The sequence below is a fragment of the Camelina sativa genome, chromosome 5 (assembly GCF_030686135.1).
Source record: "Camelina sativa cultivar CO46 ecotype springtype chromosome 5, ASM3068613v1".
NCBI classification, from domain to species: Eukaryota; Viridiplantae; Streptophyta; class Magnoliopsida; order Brassicales; family Brassicaceae; genus Camelina; species Camelina sativa.
The window spans coordinates 5,118,522-5,135,662 of record NC_141884.1 but is presented as its reverse complement, the minus strand read 5'-3'; the positions used below and the strand labels follow the sequence as shown (position 1 = coordinate 5,135,662).

The 17,141-nt window shown below is 34.8% G+C and overlaps 5 protein-coding genes across 5 annotated transcripts; 3 read left to right on the top strand and 2 right to left on the bottom strand.

The window, feature by feature from the left end:
• Nucleotides 1-2,364: 2,364 nt before the first annotated feature.
• Nucleotides 2,365-3,418, top strand: LOC104785600 (protein LURP-one-related 8). The gene is made up of 2 exons (XM_010510849.3): nucleotides 2,365-2,793; nucleotides 2,913-3,418. Exons 1-2 carry the CDS (start codon nucleotides 2,557-2,559, stop codon nucleotides 3,264-3,266), a joined length of 591 nt encoding a protein of 196 aa, XP_010509151.2. The 5' UTR covers nucleotides 2,365-2,556; the 3' UTR covers nucleotides 3,267-3,418.
• A 1,197-nt stretch (nucleotides 3,419-4,615) lies between these two features.
• On the top strand, nucleotides 4,616-7,283 carry LOC104785599 (uncharacterized). The gene is made up of 8 exons (XM_010510848.3): nucleotides 4,616-5,176; nucleotides 5,267-5,414; nucleotides 5,516-5,666; nucleotides 5,749-5,874; nucleotides 5,951-6,031; nucleotides 6,160-6,352; nucleotides 6,441-6,711; nucleotides 6,822-7,283. The coding sequence occupies exons 1-8, from the start codon at nucleotides 4,982-4,984 to the stop codon at nucleotides 7,055-7,057; spliced, it is 1,401 nt and encodes a 466-aa protein (XP_010509150.1). The 5' UTR covers nucleotides 4,616-4,981; the 3' UTR covers nucleotides 7,058-7,283.
• Nucleotides 7,284-7,699: 416 nt separating this feature from the next.
• LOC104785597 (cyclin-dependent kinase B1-2-like) lies at nucleotides 7,700-9,469 on the bottom strand. Its single transcript, XM_010510847.3, has 4 exons — nucleotides 8,627-9,469; nucleotides 8,460-8,529; nucleotides 8,155-8,293; nucleotides 7,700-8,039 (listed from the first exon to the last, which is right to left on the bottom strand). The coding sequence occupies exons 1-4, from the start codon at nucleotides 9,285-9,287 to the stop codon at nucleotides 7,947-7,949; spliced, it is 963 nt and encodes a 320-aa protein (XP_010509149.1). The 5' UTR covers nucleotides 9,288-9,469; the 3' UTR covers nucleotides 7,700-7,946.
• Nucleotides 9,470-10,988: 1,519 nt separating this feature from the next.
• On the top strand, nucleotides 10,989-13,926 carry LOC104785596 (KH domain-containing protein At2g38610). Its single transcript, XM_010510846.3, has 7 exons — nucleotides 10,989-11,448; nucleotides 11,552-11,643; nucleotides 11,982-12,133; nucleotides 12,335-12,454; nucleotides 12,560-12,676; nucleotides 12,818-12,961; nucleotides 13,446-13,926. Exons 1-7 carry the CDS (start codon nucleotides 11,363-11,365, stop codon nucleotides 13,596-13,598), a joined length of 864 nt encoding a protein of 287 aa, XP_010509148.1. The 5' UTR covers nucleotides 10,989-11,362; the 3' UTR covers nucleotides 13,599-13,926.
• Nucleotides 13,927-14,108: 182 nt separating this feature from the next.
• On the bottom strand, nucleotides 14,109-15,605 carry LOC104785595 (acid phosphatase 1-like). Its single transcript, XM_010510845.3, has 4 exons — nucleotides 15,568-15,605; nucleotides 14,952-15,339; nucleotides 14,658-14,870; nucleotides 14,109-14,564 (listed from the first exon to the last, which is right to left on the bottom strand). Exons 2-4 carry the CDS (start codon nucleotides 15,314-15,316, stop codon nucleotides 14,387-14,389), a joined length of 756 nt encoding a protein of 251 aa, XP_010509147.1. The 5' UTR covers nucleotides 15,317-15,339; nucleotides 15,568-15,605; the 3' UTR covers nucleotides 14,109-14,386.
• Nucleotides 15,606-17,141: the final 1,536 nt, after the last annotated feature.

The following is a 17,141-nucleotide window of genomic DNA, read 5'->3' as shown; positions in this document are numbered from 1 at the left end:
TCTTGTGTATTTAACCTTTGCTTTATTCACATCTGATGGGAAACACATTTGTCTCAACAATAGATGACTCAGGAATAACATGTTTGGAACTATTCTAACCCAACAAGAGCTTTCTTCTCAGAAACCAAAAACAAAAAACATCAGGTCTTATATGAAGGATTATCTATCCGACAGTATCTGCAGTTTCATTGCTGATTTGGACAAAACTTAGCTATGTTTCCAAATTCCAATGATAAGTTAGCTATTATCAAATTTCGATCTCGGTTTGTATAATCTCGATCGTTCTCAACATATGTGACAACAAAATAATAACATTTTGTTGCTTGATGCAGGAATCAAAACCTTGCATGATTCATTTGCAAGAATCATGCATGCAATTATATTCGTCGAAATGGAATCAAATGTCTCATAGTCATAGTTAAAGAATCAACTTAGAAAACCTTCATTCACATACTGTACCACACCCATATTTGATGATGACGGGCGAGGTTAGTATGAGAATATGAAACACTAAAAGCTAAGTTGAGGAATAAGGTTGGTACATATAGAGAGAGTGAGAGGAATCAGATTTGGTTAGGAAGACAGGAGTTATTAGGTTGTACTACATCTGTAATATATTAAAGAGAGAGAACATATTCTTTCATCAAAGTGCATGCAGCGCGTAAATCGTCAATTCATTTGTTTTTATGAAAGTGGGGGGACGACGTCTCTTACCATCTCAAAGGTCGTAATCAACTTTTGTAAATTACATATGACGCATAAACCGCAATAATCTTTTTGCTATTTAAACAGACGATAGATAACGAAAGCTTGAGATTTTTTTTTTAAAAGATTAATAAGGTCAACGTAAGTGGAACATTCATTATTATAACACAATGGACGTGGAAAAATATCATAATGAAAAATAGAATATGATATTTTCTAAGTTTAAAAAGAAAAAAATCTTTAGTGGGAATTTTCGTTGGGGATGGTTTTATTTTTCTTCCCACCGCTAATTGCTTATCAGCCACACAGCTCCCTAATGTTTAAATTATTTATAATCAATGATATATAGTGGTGGTCCTCCTTTCATCATATGATATTAAAAAAATCTTAAAACCAAAGATTGGTTCAAAACTCGATTTTTTAACTCGGTTATATTTTCATTGTCAATGTTTGAAATGATTATTTGTTTTAATGTGTAATATATGCTATCCACTCGTTCTTATCTTCCTCCACTAGATTACCTTTTCGTCGACTCAACAACGTCCATGGTAATAATAATAATTCAAAGCGTGATTGGCTAGCTATTAAAAATATGTTATCGGATGTTTAAATTATGATTGGACTAAGAGTCATCATGATGACCAGAAAATATTAGAATTGGGACACCTGCGTGAAGTTTGATCCACAACGTGATCTTCAAAAACTTGATATATCAACAATACTATTATACATATGATATGGTTTTCAGGTTTTATCTTAGAGAGTATAATGTATTACTTTCTTTCTTTCTTTTTGTTGGCCTTAAATATTACTTTCGGTTCAGAAACACATGTAGTCTGTTGTTGAAAAAAAGATACAAATAAAATACTTTCGGTTGAATTTTTGGAGAATAGTATCAGCATGATAATAGGAAATGAAAAAACATTAGAGACTCGCCATTTCCCATTATAAAAAGGATGCACACTGGAAATGTCGATGGATTATGGCCCGTAGGTTAGATTCTTTTCTCTTTTTTGTAGCTAGACAGTAGACAATAATATTCTCATCATCTTTTGATTAAATAAAATTTGTAAAGTCGACAAAGAGAGAAAGATTAGAGAAATGTTTAGACGCCAATAAAATGATAAAATAAAATATATGAGAAAAGTAAAATAAATACTACTGTGTTCGTGTAGAAAAGTACAAAAATAAATATACGAAAGGAATTTTCCGAAATATCCTTGTGTCATTGAAAAGAGCCTGTTAATAAAACCGTAATATGTTAAAACCCTAATTTAAAAACATCTTTCTATTTTGCATTGAATAAAATCGATTTAGTATATTTGTTATAAAATCAATATATAATTCTTGCAAAGTTACTTTAAAAACTAGAGCATATGAAAACTAGTGTTTAGTGTCAGATTTTATATTATACGAGAGACCATAAGCTATTTTTGTAGGGCCAATATTTGGTCAGAACAAGATTCAAACAACAAGGTTTCGTTATAATATTTTGTTGGAGTTTAGGTGAAATGCAAAACCGTTATTATAATAATATTTGATTATAGAAAGGAATCAATTCATTAATTTAATTACATTAATGCATTTAATAAAAAATTTGGACCTAAAAAATTAAAGAGAAGATATCTTATAGTAATAGACTGACAAGGACAACTCTCTAGTGGAAAACAAGAAGATGAGAGACCATTCTTTTTCATTTGAGCACCTCATTCTCTCTTTTTCTACGTTTGTATAAATAAACACGCAAACACCTCTTCTCATTATTCCCACATACACAACATCAACTCATCTTCTCCAACAACCAACAATCATCAAACACACATAGCAACAAAGAACAATCAAAAGAGAGAGATGACAAAAGTTCACCCTAAATTCCCAAACACATGCGACGAGAGCTTGTGTGATAGTAAAGCAGCCGTTGTTTTAACGGTGTGGAAGAAGTCCCTTCTCTTCAACTGCGACGGATTCACAGTTTACAACGCCAATGGAGAGCTTGTCTTTAGAGTCGACAACTACATGAATTGTCCTAGAGACAACATCGTCCTTATGGACGCTTCCGGTCTACCCCTCCTCTCCGTCCGCCGCAAGGTACTTTTTTCATTTCTTGATATTCTTGTCATGATATAAGACATTGCTAGTGATGTCATCCACAATTGTTATGGAAACTAATCTTAAATTTGCTTTTTCTTGTTAATTGACTTGAACAGAAGTTGAGTTTGGGAGATTGCTGGATGGTATACGATGGAGAAACAGAGAGAGACCCGATAATGACGGCAAGAAAGAACGTTAACATAATAACAAACCGGAGGACCTTGGCGTGGGTTAGCTCAAAGAGGACGGTATTGTACGAGATAGAAGGATCATACAGTCAAAGAAGCTGCAAAATATTGGACGAGAGGAGGAACAAGAAGAAAACGGCGGAGATCAAGAGGAAAGAGGCGGTGATCGGAGGAGTTGCCTTTGGCAAAGATGTGTTTAAACTTATAGTTGAATCGGAGATGGAGCCTCGTGTGGCCATGGCATTGACCATCATCCTTGACCAAATGTTTAGATCTTCTTGAATTTTCTCTTCTTTTTTTACGGTTTAAATTTTATGTGTATATTAGTTACTTTTTGTTATGTAATTTATGCATTGTGTTCCTTTCTAAATGTACACATGATCAGAGACAACTTTTAGTGCAAAAAAAAAAAAAGACAGAGATAGTTTTCTTTATTTTGGCCTTTGGGACTACAAAAATGCAACTATCGATGGATATTTTTAGAGACGAATCAACAATGATGGCTTTGGTAGAGGCTGATGATGAATGATGATGATTAAGTCGGCTATATTTTATAATTTTGTCGGTCATGATTTGATGTCATGTAACCAGCAAAATAAATGTCTAATTTTGTTACTAAAATGATTTGATACGAATAGTCTTTAACATATTTGCTACAACAGAGTTATTAGTTTCTGTTGTAAGAAAAGAAAGACTTAAGTTTCATAATTTCGTAGTGAAGTAGTCCTATTATTTATTAATATCAAATTTTGTGCTTTGGTCAAACTAGAATTTAATAAAAGGACTTGCACTCCAGTAATGGAGGAGCTGTTGAAGGCCACCAAGACCGATTTAGCAAAAAAATCAACTACAACACTTCTTTAAGTGGGAAACAAAAAGAAAGCCTCGGATAGAGTGAAGTAAATTTTAAGCTAAGCTCGGTTATTAAGCCCTTTTTATTTGATAAGAAGAGACTTGGGAGTCTAAGAACGCATTTAGAGATTTGATGCAGCTAAGATGCCTGTATTGAACGGCTTCTAGTTCTAAAATTATATTATAGTGAACTTGCAAAATCATCATAGAGTAGAGATTTTGAACTTAAACAAGCATCAACTAATTTTCATCTCGTTGGAAGCACAAAAGCAATATTTTTGGGTTACAATCTTAATTTGATGCAAAACTTATACTACTATGATATTTGCACCACAATTACATAGTCAAGTTTTGATGCAAAAGCACAATATCATCACTTTATTAAGTTGGAGTTCCACAATTGCGATTATTCGCCAAAATTACCAAACTAGTTGGTAAAAACTACAATAGTAAATTACATAAATTCATTTCTCTAACTTTTTTAACTCTATTTGGAATAAAATAGTGTGATGTAATGTCAAAAACTAAAAAAAAATTGACGTTATAAATACAAAATTATCATTGTTAATATTTGCCGCTAAACGAAAAATTTCGAATCCAAAACTAAAATTTGAAAACCGCGTAAATAGTACACATTAGTGCTAAATCATGATTTTGACGTAAAACTTTATAAAATTAGAATTTCGCGCCGAATTGTAAATCATGATTTAATACCAAAATTGCGTTAAAAAATTGATTCTTAAATTGTAAAATTACATAACCAAAACTGTTTTTTCTTCATTGTACTCATGATTTGATGCCAAAAACCGCATAACCATTTTTTTTTCCCCAGTATATGTCTATTCACCGAGACATACACACACCTTCTTACACTTTTTAAAGCCCTTAAAACAAAAAAAAAACGAAAAAAATTAAACTTTATAGAAAGACGGAAAAAAAAAAAGTTGTCACATTGTATAATAGATTCAGAAAAATGTCATAAACCTAAACTATTTTGTTCTTATGATAAAATCCAATTAATTCCCCATAGATTCAGATTAGCCCATTTGGAGCCTTTAGTTGGCTGTTGTTGTTGCCAACAACAGTTTCTTCGTCATCACTTTTGAGATAAAAAAGCTTTAAAGCTTTTTTTGGATTTTGATTTGATGATGGAAGGAAGAAGAATCATAGCAAACCCTAGACCTTGCGGCGTTAGAAGAGTTGTCGCCAAGAAGAGGTCTCGTCCCGATGGATTCGTCAACAGCGTTAAAAAGCTTCAACGCCGTGAAATCTCGTCTCGTATGGATCGAGCTTTCTCAATCAGCACCGCTCAAGAGAGATTCCGCAACATGCGTCTCGTGGTATGTTATGATTTCTTCGATTTCGGTTAATTTGGTTCTCCTACTCCGCCAAAGTCTGAATCTTTTTTGTTGGGTTTTTGGTGGATTCAGGAGCAATATGATACGCACGACCCTAAAGGGTACTGTTTAGTTTCATTACCTAACTTGTTGAAACGAAGCAAAGTTATTGAGATTGTTGCTGCTCGTGACATTGTCTTTACTCTTACTCAATCTGGTGTCTGTGCTTCTTTTAGCAGAGGTACTTACTACTACTAACCCCTAAGTGTCTCTTTTTTTTGGGGTTTGTTGTTGTGTCACTGTGATTTTTGATGGGAGTTGTTGTTATTTATGTAATTGCAGATACGAATAAAAGGGTTTGCTTTTTAAATGTTAGTCCTGATGAAGTCATCCGGAGTTTGTTCTACAATAAGAACAATGATTCTCTCATTACTGTTTCTGTTTACGCCTCTGACAATTACAGCTCTTTGAAATGCAGATCCACTAGAATCGAGTATGTCTACTTACTCTTGTGTTTGTTGTGGTCTTCTTGAGTTAACTTGTGAAAGTAATGATTTTGTTTTGGGTACTGTTAGATATATTCTGAGGGGTCAAGCAGACGCAGGATTTGCTCTTTTTGAATCTGAGTCACTAAAGTGGCCAGGTTTTGTTGAGTTTGATGATGTTAATGGGAAGGTGCTGACATATTCTGCACAGGATAGGTATTTCTCTTGTCTTCATTACCCTAAATGTCTTGACTTGAAGTTCTTTCAACTGAGTCACAGTCTTGCTCTGCAGTGTTTACAAGGTGTTTGATCTGAAAAACTATGCATTGCTGTATTCCATATCGGACAAAAATGTACAGGAGATTAAGATCAGGTGACCTTTCTACATCTTTCTATGTGTCTCGTTTACAAATGTTGAAGTGAGTTGGTTCATAGTGTTTTCTTGATTGGGATTGAAGACTTGTGACTCTAACTTTGTGCATGTATTTTAACTTGCACCAGTCCAGGGATAATGCTGTTGATTTTCAAGAGAGCTGCGAGTCATGTTCCTTTGAAGATTCTATCAATTGAAGATGGCACGGTTCTCAAATCCTTCAATCATTTGCTTCACCGAAACAAGAAAGTTGATTTCATTGAACAATTCAATGAAAAGCTTCTCGTTAAGCAAGAGAACGAGAATCTCCAAATACTTGACGTGAGTGGTTTTTTGTTCTTGGTTCAAGCTGCTTTATATATTTGCGTTTTTAGTTAATGTTTCTAATTGAGTATTTATGTTCTTAAAGGTTCGAAATGCTGAGCTGATAGAAGTGAGCAGAACTGAGTTCATGACACCATCAGCATTCATATTTTTGTATGAGAACCAGTTGTTTCTAACATTCCGGAACCGTAATGTCTCTGTGTGGAATTTTCGCGGTGAGCTTGTGACATCGTTTGAGGATCATCTTCTTTGGCATCCAGACTGTAACACAAACAATATCTACATAACAAGCGATCAGGATCTGATCATCTCATATTGCAAGGCAGATACTGAAGAACAGTGGATAGAAGGAAATGGTAAGTAGACTCATCATCCACTCTTTTAAATCAAGAAACCTCATATAGAAATGCTCTGATTTGTTGTTGTGCCTATTGAGACATTGTTGTGATTTTGGTTGATTATGCAGCGGGGTCAATTAACATAAGCAATATCTTGACTGGTAAATGCTTAGCTAAGATAAAAGCAAATAATGGCCCTCCTAAGGAAGAAGACAGCAGCAGTAGTGATTTGGGGAACTCCATGCAAAGGAGAAGTGTGGTTGCTGAGGCTTTGGAAGACATAACCGCTCTCTTCTACGACGAAGAACGGAACGAAATATACACAGGAAACAGACACGGCCTTCTCCATGTCTGGTCTAACTGAAGCTACCCGGCATTTGTTTCTTTACATTAAGCAGCTTTGAGGTTTCTGTATCTTGTTCTGTTTTTCAACTGTGTAATATGATCTGTAATTTACTTTGTGTTTGAGCAGGAATTGTGGTTGTAATGAAGCAGCAAATATTTGGGGGGGAATTTGGCTCCCCATTTATGTGCACTAGTATGATCATTTGTCTACTTAGAATATTAAATTTAAGAGATTGGTTTACAAATTTGATATTGTCATTTCTCCAAATATTAACAAGCGATCCATGATCTGATCATCTGAGACTGCAAAGCAGATTACTGAAGATAAGTAGATAGAAGGAAATGGTAAGCAGACTTGAATCAAGAAACCTTAAATGAAACTGTTCAGCGTGGTCTGATTTTCTTGACATTGTCGTAATTTTGGTTGTTTATGCTGCGGAGTCGATTAACATAAAAGCAAGTAATGTCCCTCAGAAGGAAGAGGCGTGCAATAGTAGTGGTGGGGAACTCCAAGCAAAGGGAAAGTGTGGTTGTTGAGGCTTTGGAAGAAGACATAAGTAACCGCTCACATGAATGAAACATACATGTATCAGCGGTTTACATTAATCAGCTTTGGAGATCTCTGTATCTTGTTCTGTTTTCTCAAATGTGTAATACCATGTGATCTGTAATTTACTTGTCTATTTGAAAAGCAATTGTGGTTATAACGTAGCAGCAAATAACACATTTGCTTTCTCTTCAATTGGACAAACAAGCTGTTCAGTTTCTTTTATATAAGTACAAATATCTCTTTAAGCACACAGAATAAGACACCAAGATGATGGTGGTGACAAGGAATTTGAGCCATCAGCTTCAAAACACCAAAGAGAAGCCTGATCCAGTAATAGAAGCTTGCAATTTGCCAGAGGTCAGAACTGAGATTTGTCAAGGCTGTCAAAGTAGGGATGATCCATAGCTGCTTTTGCTGAGATTCTATCAGCTGGATTGTACCTCAGCATTTGCTGCATTAGATCAAAAGGTTCAAACAAATTATCATCAACAAGGAACCCCAACCGAAAGAATCAGACTAAAGAGATCAAGTAAGCAAGCAATGGTCATAATATAGAAGAGCATTACCGTGAGAAGATCAATTCCTTCAGGAGATAGAGATGGAACAGCACGTGATAAGTCTTGCGATTCCCACTTTGGATAGACATGCCAGTCACGCAATGCCATTACACCAGGCCATTGCTGCTCAGTTGGTGTTCCTAGCAATCTCCATAACCCAAAACAAAACCATGTTTCAAGATATACATTAGATTGAGTCCCTATGATCTAAATAAGTCCACAAGAACTTAACCTAATGTACTAAGGTGCTAGACTGATTCCTATATCATTCATGTTACATACACACTAGGCATCAAAACTATGAAGCAAATAACCTGAAAATATGAAGTAGCTGCTGAAACTCAGAATCACCAGGGAAAAGAGCTTGCCTCCTAATCATCTCAGCTACAAAAAAAAAAAAAGTAGGAAACATCAATAACACAAACCAACAGGACAAAGACGATTTCAAAAGGGTATATATAAAACACGATTGAACACTAACCAAAAATGCAACCAACAGACCACATATCAACAGCAGTAGAGTAATGAGTAGAACCAAGCAAAACCTCAGGAGCTCTATACCATAACGTAACAATCTCATGAGTATAAGCCTTAAGAGGCACAGTAAAAGCACGACTAAGACCCAAATCAGCAATCTTAAGAATCCCTTTATCCTTATCCAAAAGAAGATTCTGCGGTTTAAGATCACGGTGAAGCACACCATGGCTATGACAATGAGCCACACCTTTCAATAGCTGAAACATAAACCTCTGCACTAGAGAATCCTCAAGCGGTCTAGGATTCGAACCTTTCCTATACAAATCTATAAATTTCTTGAGATCAGTATCGAGATACTCGAAAACGAGGTAGAGATTTGATTTGGGAGAGTTAGTAACAACAACAGGTGGAGACGACGGTGAGGATGAGTTCTCTTTGGATTGAAGAACATGTTCGACGCAGAGGAGACGAACGATGTAGATTGATTGAGAAAGCATCTGGAGAAGAGAGATCTCGCGTAGTGCCGTTGGTGGTATACCTTCTTCGTCCATCTCGAGTCTCGTCTTCTTTAGGGCGACGAGTTTGCCGGAGGTTTTCTCCATTGCTTTGTAGACTTTACCATAGGTTCCTTCACCGACCTTTTCGAGCTTCTCGTACTTGTCCATTGATGGATGATTTGATTGAGAGAGATTGTACTAAGATTGAGGATTTGAGTTTTGATTGGTCTTTATAAACCCTAAAGCCCCAATTTTGGATTTTAGATCTGGTAAGGCGCCTCTTTGGTTTAACGATAACGATTTTTTTCTTTTCACGTGTTTTCTCGTGTTTCCCGCTCCTTTAGGACTTTGAATCCCTCGCACGCTTCGCAGTTCGCACGTACCAGTAATATTTGATGATATGACTCTCAAACTCTCAAGCTCTATACATATGTAAATTTGCTTATAGTTGAGACTAAAATAATCTCCTACGAGAATGTTCCATTTTCAATTAAAATAGGTTTAGCACAAAAATATAACAAAATCGATAGGACAAACAAGAGAAATTATAAACCAAACAAGTATCAAAATTATTCAATAGATATTTGAAGAAAAATTTATTAATTAATTTATAAATCTTTACAAATATATTATTTTACCGGTTGAAATACATAAAACCCAAGATATATTCAAAAACAAAATGATCAAAGGTGATGATTAATCTTTATTAAGATTAATATTCGATATCAATTGATGACCAAATTAAAATTTTCTTTTAGAAGGTTGATCCCTAGAACCAACAAAAGAACTAAAACATGTTTACTGATCATGAGGGTTAAGCATGTGATGTAATATTATACTACTAAAACATTAGAAATACAAAATACTAAAAAAACAAACAAACAAACGATACCATGAGATCTATGCTAATATACTTGTGTGTTGTGATGCTCATTTATAGTTTACAAGGATACTAAAACACATGAAAAGCAATTACTTTCTAAACAATATATGAAGTCATGTAATTTCAGAAAGTCATAAAATCATCATAAAAAGTTCTATGTAATTTACATTTAAGGGATTAATTCTAAAATTTTTGAATGGATGAGAAAATAACTGTTTTTTATAAAAGTATAAAGAGAAAAAAAGATTAAAATTAAAGCAAAAGAATGTGTTTCATGTGGAATATAAAGAAAGTTGTCTATTACTATATATATATATATATATATATAAAGTATTGGACAACAAGAACTAAAATGAAATTTAGATTAACAAAGTAAATGAAAAAAAAAAAAAAAACAATATTCAATGATAGGTATTGACCAAGGAAAGAAAATGGTGAGCTGAAAAACGGGTTATAAAGACTATAAAAGTTGATTAGATATGAACATCGGTTAACTGATTTACAATGGTCAACAAAGTTGTTTGCACTACCATTTTTTATTTTTTATTACTTCACTTAAAAATTACGGATTAGTATGATACTTTGTTTTAGTATAAACATATACGTAGAGGTAAAATCCATAATTTAATTGTGCGTTACATATGGAAAAAGTCTCAAACTCAAACCTAACCAATCCATCCCTACAAAAAAAAAACACTTTTATTGTAAATTATTAAATGTAATGAAAATAAAATACGTAATGTAAAGGCAAAAAAGACAGCTCTCTAATGTAATGAGCGATGGCATGGGTGACACGTGTTCAGTTTTAGCGGCGTTAAAAGATACGGTCTACGTAGTCTCGCACACACCCCAAAGTTTCTCCCCCGAGTAGTAGTAATAACAATTGTTAGTCTTCATCACTCATTTAAAATTACAGAAAGAATCAAACGGCGACGGTTGATTTCAACCTTTTGTAATAAAACCAGAGAGATCCACGCTGTCACTTTATTACACAACTCTTTATAGTTTCTTCTGTCTTTTTTTTTTTTTTTTTTTTTTCAACTATAGTTTCTTCTGTCTGTGAGTTGAAAATTACATTATTTTTATTTTTTTCTTTTTTTTCCCAAAAGATAAATAATTGTTTTTCTTTTTCTTTTCTTTCTAAATAATTATAAACAAAATAGAGGAAAAACCCAAAAAAGAAAAAAAAAAAAGTCTGGCGTCTTTCCTGCAGAATTCACATTTGGTGTCTGCTGCTGGCTTTCTCTTTCTCTCTCTACTTTCTGCGATTTCCATCAAAACAAACCCTTTTGCTTGGTTTTGGGGGTTCTTGTACAGAGAAGAAGATACAAACCCACACACACACACACACCCAAAACTCATGTCTGGTTTGTATAATAACTCCTCTTACTTCTCTCCTGCTCGAGCTGCTTCTCCTCAGATTAGAAGCACTCCTGAGATCGACAGGTTTTGTTTTCCAGACACTCTTTTTCTTTATTGGTTTTTTAATTGTGAAAAGAAGAAAAAAAATACCGATCTGTGTTGTGTTCTGTTTCTTTGTTTCTAACAGCTCTCAGTACTTGACGGAGCTTCTCGCCGAACATCAAAAGCTTACTCCTTTTATGCAGGTCCTACCCATATGTAGCCGTCTCTTGAATCAAGGTTCCTTCTTTTTTTTTTTACTAATTTTGATTCTGATTCGGATCTAAAGTTTTCTTTTGTTTTTCCCACACCACTAAAAGTGTATATACCCTTTTAGCTATCTCTTTCTTCTGTTTTCACCAGACTTGATCAAGTCATTTGATTTCTTACAAAATGTTCAATTCAGTTAATCTTAATTAGTTCAAAAGAGTGAGATCAAGTTCGTTGATCTGATTTTTCAATTTTTTGTCTGTTTGAATCCGGCATTACCTACTTTAGTAGTAGCCTCCTTTTAGAGTCTCAATTGACTTGTGTTGTTGTTCATACTACTTATTATAAAAGGGTTTCTTGATTTGCAGAGATGTTCAGGGTATCTGGAATGATGTCTAACCAAGGATTTGGTGATTTTGATAGACTTCGACACAGAAGTCCCAGCCCCATGGCTTCTTCTAATCTTATGTCTAATGTCTCTAACACCGGGTTAGGCGGCTGGAACGGCCTCTCTCAGGAGGTATCATCATCATCTACCTGTTTTTTTAATACAACCACTCTCTTTCAAAACACTAACTTATTCAGTTGTTTAGTTGGTGATCTGTTTTAAACCATGTTCTAATGTAGTCTAGAGTTTCACCTTTGCTAGAGTACTAGAATGCTTTTACGCTTGCTTCTGTTAAGCATTGTGAGATAAGCTAATACACTCAGTTTCTTACAGAGACTTAGTGGTGGAACACCTGGAATGACAATGGATTGGCAAGGTGCACCTGGAAGCCCCAGTTCATACACCGTCAAAAGGATATTGCGTCTGGAGATTCCTGTAGATAACTATCCTAATGTGAGTTGTCTTATTTATGTGTGTTGTTCATCATATGCTCCATCATAACCATCATAGATGGTAATATTTCTCAACTCCCCATTCTTATTTTCTCTGTTTTGTCAGTTCAATTTTGTTGGACGACTTCTTGGCCCTAGAGGCAACTCTTTAAAACGCGTTGAAGCTACCACAGGTTGCCGTGTATTCATCAGAGGGAAAGGATCAATCAAGGATCCTGAAAAGGTGAGATCCATGAAACATTTGGGAACTTTGTCAAACACTTTCACAAATTAACCAACCAGTTGAGTCCAAATTGGTGTTTTGGCGTTTATAAGAGTATTGAATAACATGTTTTCTACTCGTGTTTTTGATGATATAATGTAGGAAGATAAACTAAGGGGAAGACCGGGCTATGAACACCTGAATGAGCAGCTTCACATCTTAATAGAAGCAGATCTTCCAGCGAGTATCGTGGAGATACGTCTGCGACAAGCTCAAGAAATTATAGAAGAGTTACTAAAGCCTGTGGTAACACTCATTTTTCTCTTCCATTACTTTAAGTTATTTCTTGTATTATATGTTTTTGGTATCAGTACAAAGCATTAAGAGAATAGTCCTCGTCTTCCATGAAGGGTATTAAAATGAAAGGACACGTTTTTATTTTAGGTTTTTTCCGTAGCTGTTTTGTCTCAGTGAGACTATTAGTTATTACCTGTAGGGCCTCTATTGTTTTGTCTCAGCGTCCATATTTCAGTACCATTCTTTGGAGTTTGTGGTTAGTGTTCAATTATGCAGACATGTACATGTGTGACCACTACTGTGACGACCAACACCAGTCAAACAAAGTAGCGATTGGTGTATTCGCACACGCCAAAAATATGCCATCTTCTTTTCAAACACTTACATTGTTATGTCTTTTGACTATTCTTTGTTATCAAAATGCAAGCATAATAGAAAAACTTGGATTCCAAAATTTTAACAATCTTTTGTTTGTTTGTTTGTTATAATGAAGGATGAGTCGCAAGATTTTATAAAGAGGCAGCAGCTGAGGGAACTAGCGTTGCTAAACTCGAACAACCTGAGGGAAGAGAGTCCAGGTCCGAGTGGAGGTGGAAGCGTTTCGCCTTTCAATTCAAGTGGTAAACGCCCCAAAACAGGATGCTAAGAAGCGTTTTGTTTGTCTCGCCCGAAACAACATGCTCCTTTAAAAGCCTTATAATGGTTTCTTCAACCAAAAGAACATGTCTGCATGCATACACAGACGCACATGTGTATATTTTGGTTTCTCCAGTAGTGGCTGCAATGGTGGTGGTCTGGTCTTAAGCCTCCCTGGTCTCTCTCTGGTGAGTGGACCCTGTGTGGCCCTTTTTCCATTTTTCTTCCATTTTGTTTTTTTTTTCCTTTGATCGTCTTTATGAGAGACGACATCAGAGATTCATTACAGATGATTTAAAAAAGATTCATGCAAAAAAAAAAAATAAGGAAAAAAGAAGGTATGAGATTATATATATTATATATAGGGAGAAAATAGATGTGGTGGCTTGGGAGGGTAAAGGGCGAGGATTGAAAATTCTTATTGTAAAAACATAAACCAAAAAAAAAAAAACACATTTATTGGATTGATTCTTATCTTTTGATTTTTCATTTTCGAGACTTTGATGTAAAAGTTTGGTTCTTTTTCATTTTCAAATATTATATTTATTTGATATATTTTTTGTCAGTTACAATCATATTTTATATTTTAACAGGATTACTTTGCTACAAATGTTCGAAATTGCAAAACTAACACAATGTCTTTTCTAGAACTATGGTCTGATTTGTTCAGACACTGATTGTTGTGGAACTCCTGTGTAGATAAAGACCATAGAACTTGAGTTGAGACATACCCTTTTGTATGTTGTTGTACATGTAATTTGATTGGTAGTAAGAAAAAGTAGTTAAAGTAAAAAAGTCTTAGGGAACAAAGTACATAGGATTTGGAATCTTAAAGGTACGATCCCCTGAATATTCTCCTTGTAAGTCACTCCATTGGTCGCCTACATTACCCCAGATCCTGTAACCTTGTTCCATCATTTCCTTTCTGATTCTTGTTTTGTATGTTATTGCGCTTTGTCTTTTGTTATCTGCTGTCCTGCAAGTACGTAGAATATTTCGTCCAACATTGTATGTGACTTGATCTTCCAAAAAAAAAAATCTTTAAAATAATTAAGTAAGCCACTCTTACCTCATAATCAACCTTTCATAACCAGTATATCCTTGGTTATGCAAATTTTCTTGTGTAGCCTGACGAAGTGTCTCTTCATCTCTTCCGGTCACTAGGAAAACCTTGAAGCCTGTTTCTATTAGTGTATTAAACAATTCAAGAACAGGTTGTATTGCTGGACACTCTCCTTTCATCGACCATGTTCTAAATCCGGTTGGATCATAAGGGTCACATCTACATATTAACAATTTAAACATATTATATGGTATCCAATAATTTTCGGATCATAGGTCTAGGAATGACGCGTGTACGTACCCGTATCTCTTAAGCCGATAGTAAAAGACATTTGACAAGCAAGTATCATCAACATCCAAGATCCATGCGTCCATGCCATCACCAGGAAGGACTATCTCATTGAGATAAAACTTGATTTGGTCCACAATTAACTGGACGTCTCTGTCATATTGACCAGCAAGCATATATACCTCAACGTAACGGAGACATTGCAGAGGAACAATGCGCCACAAACGTACATTGTTGGTCTCTACTCCTAGTCTCCAGCTTAAGCAATAGCTAGCACCATAGTTTCCGTCCATCGGCCATGGACTTGTGCTGGTTGCCACTGAGGATATTGTCAGAAAGATGAAAAGCAACGTTTCTCTCCTACACGTATGATCCATTGCTCTTGATTCTTCTACTTTATCTACGCACCCGTGAAGGTTTTATGCAAAGATAAGTAGAAATATGAGTAAAAGTGTGTATGGGAAAACTAGTGACTAATGAGCAAAATTTGTTAAGAAAGGAAATTGACATAATACAAGAGGAGAGACACAAAGATAGAGATCGAGAAAGAGAGAGCTTTGTTACTGGTGAAACAAGAAGACTAATGCTTGCAGTAATGCTTGAAAAGTGAAGATCAGAGTAATAATACCTAGAGTGGTGGTGGATCAGCTTAGTTAGCAATTTAGTATTGTAGTCGTGTTATAGACTAGTATTTAAAGAGTTTTGGTTCGGTAGAAGATTCCGGATGAGGTTTCATCCACTAAGTCGCACCATTTTTTACGACCAATTATCTTAAATTATGAGGTAAGCAAAAGTATTATTTAAATTTTTGAAATGGGGTCAAAACCAGCACCGAACATATTCACTAACACACATCTATCGCCACTATTTATATTCTAAACACATTCACATCCTCTACTCTCTCTAATAATACATCTTTCGCATTTACTAAGTGGCGCATGATATCTTTTAGTTAGTCCTATATAACACTATTACACTAGGTGGATGAGCTCACTAAAATAGGAAACGGCTATGCATAACACTGCATAGATTTAGTCCTCACTAATTTCCACGTTCATATCCAAGTTTTGGTTTTAACGATCATCTGATTTTGGTACAACATGTTACATTTGTTAAGTCTCCGAGCTCATGCAATATATTAGACAAAAAAAATATATATATACACAAAATTTACAATATAGTTTTAGCTAGGATTAGGAGGGTGTTATTGCTAATTATCAAGAAACCAATAGATACAAATTTGTCAAACCAACAAAAAATGGACCGACCAAACAAGATTGGATGCTGACAAGGATTAGATTGTTATTAAATTTTTGTCAACAGAAAAGTGGATGACACGTACGTTAGTAGTCTAATGGAAAATGTAAAGGATACCAACTAATGAAGTTTAGAGTTGTCTGTCAACACTACTAAATTGGCAAATTCCGTTAAGAGATGTTGCCTTTAATCATTAAAAACTTAAAAAGAATACTTCAACTACTTAACTGAAACATCACCATTGCGCAACAACAACCAATTATCTTATCTCTCTCTCACTAACGCTCCTTTGGATATCTTTTTTACTTCCACTCCTTTCTTTGAATTTTCATAGATTTGAATCCCACTCACAACACATTCTTTTTCTTTCTATTAACAAATTATTATTTTAGAAAATGCTAAGTGATTTATAATTTGTTGATAAAATAGGGGCGGCAACCCAACTCCTATCACCTAAACATTTCTTAGCAATTTAGGCGATTAAAATCTATAAATAGCTTAATATTATTATTAACAAAACTTCGTCTTCTCTAGCTTTCACTTGTCTCAATCATAATAATCTTATGATTATACTGAGCCGTCCATCTTCCTTCGTGGTACTTCTCTCTTACTGTATATAAGAGCCACCACCGAGCTCTTTCTTCTTCTTCGCTCTCTTCACTTATCATATAAACATATAAAAACCACAATCAAGAAGACTTGGCAGATGGAACCAATAAGAAAACCATTTGAAAATATAGCCTCCTGAATATTCAAATGATTACATTTAATTTGCACTTAAAACAGACCATCCACCAATATAGTTTGTGTATGAAGCCTTAGATAGCGTGTCAGTATTTCAATTGGTCTCCATTGTGAAAAAACGATGAATAGATGAAACTTTTTATGCCTGGGTCATGCCTGTTCAAATACATGAAAATTACTGGTAACAAAACACAACTTCTG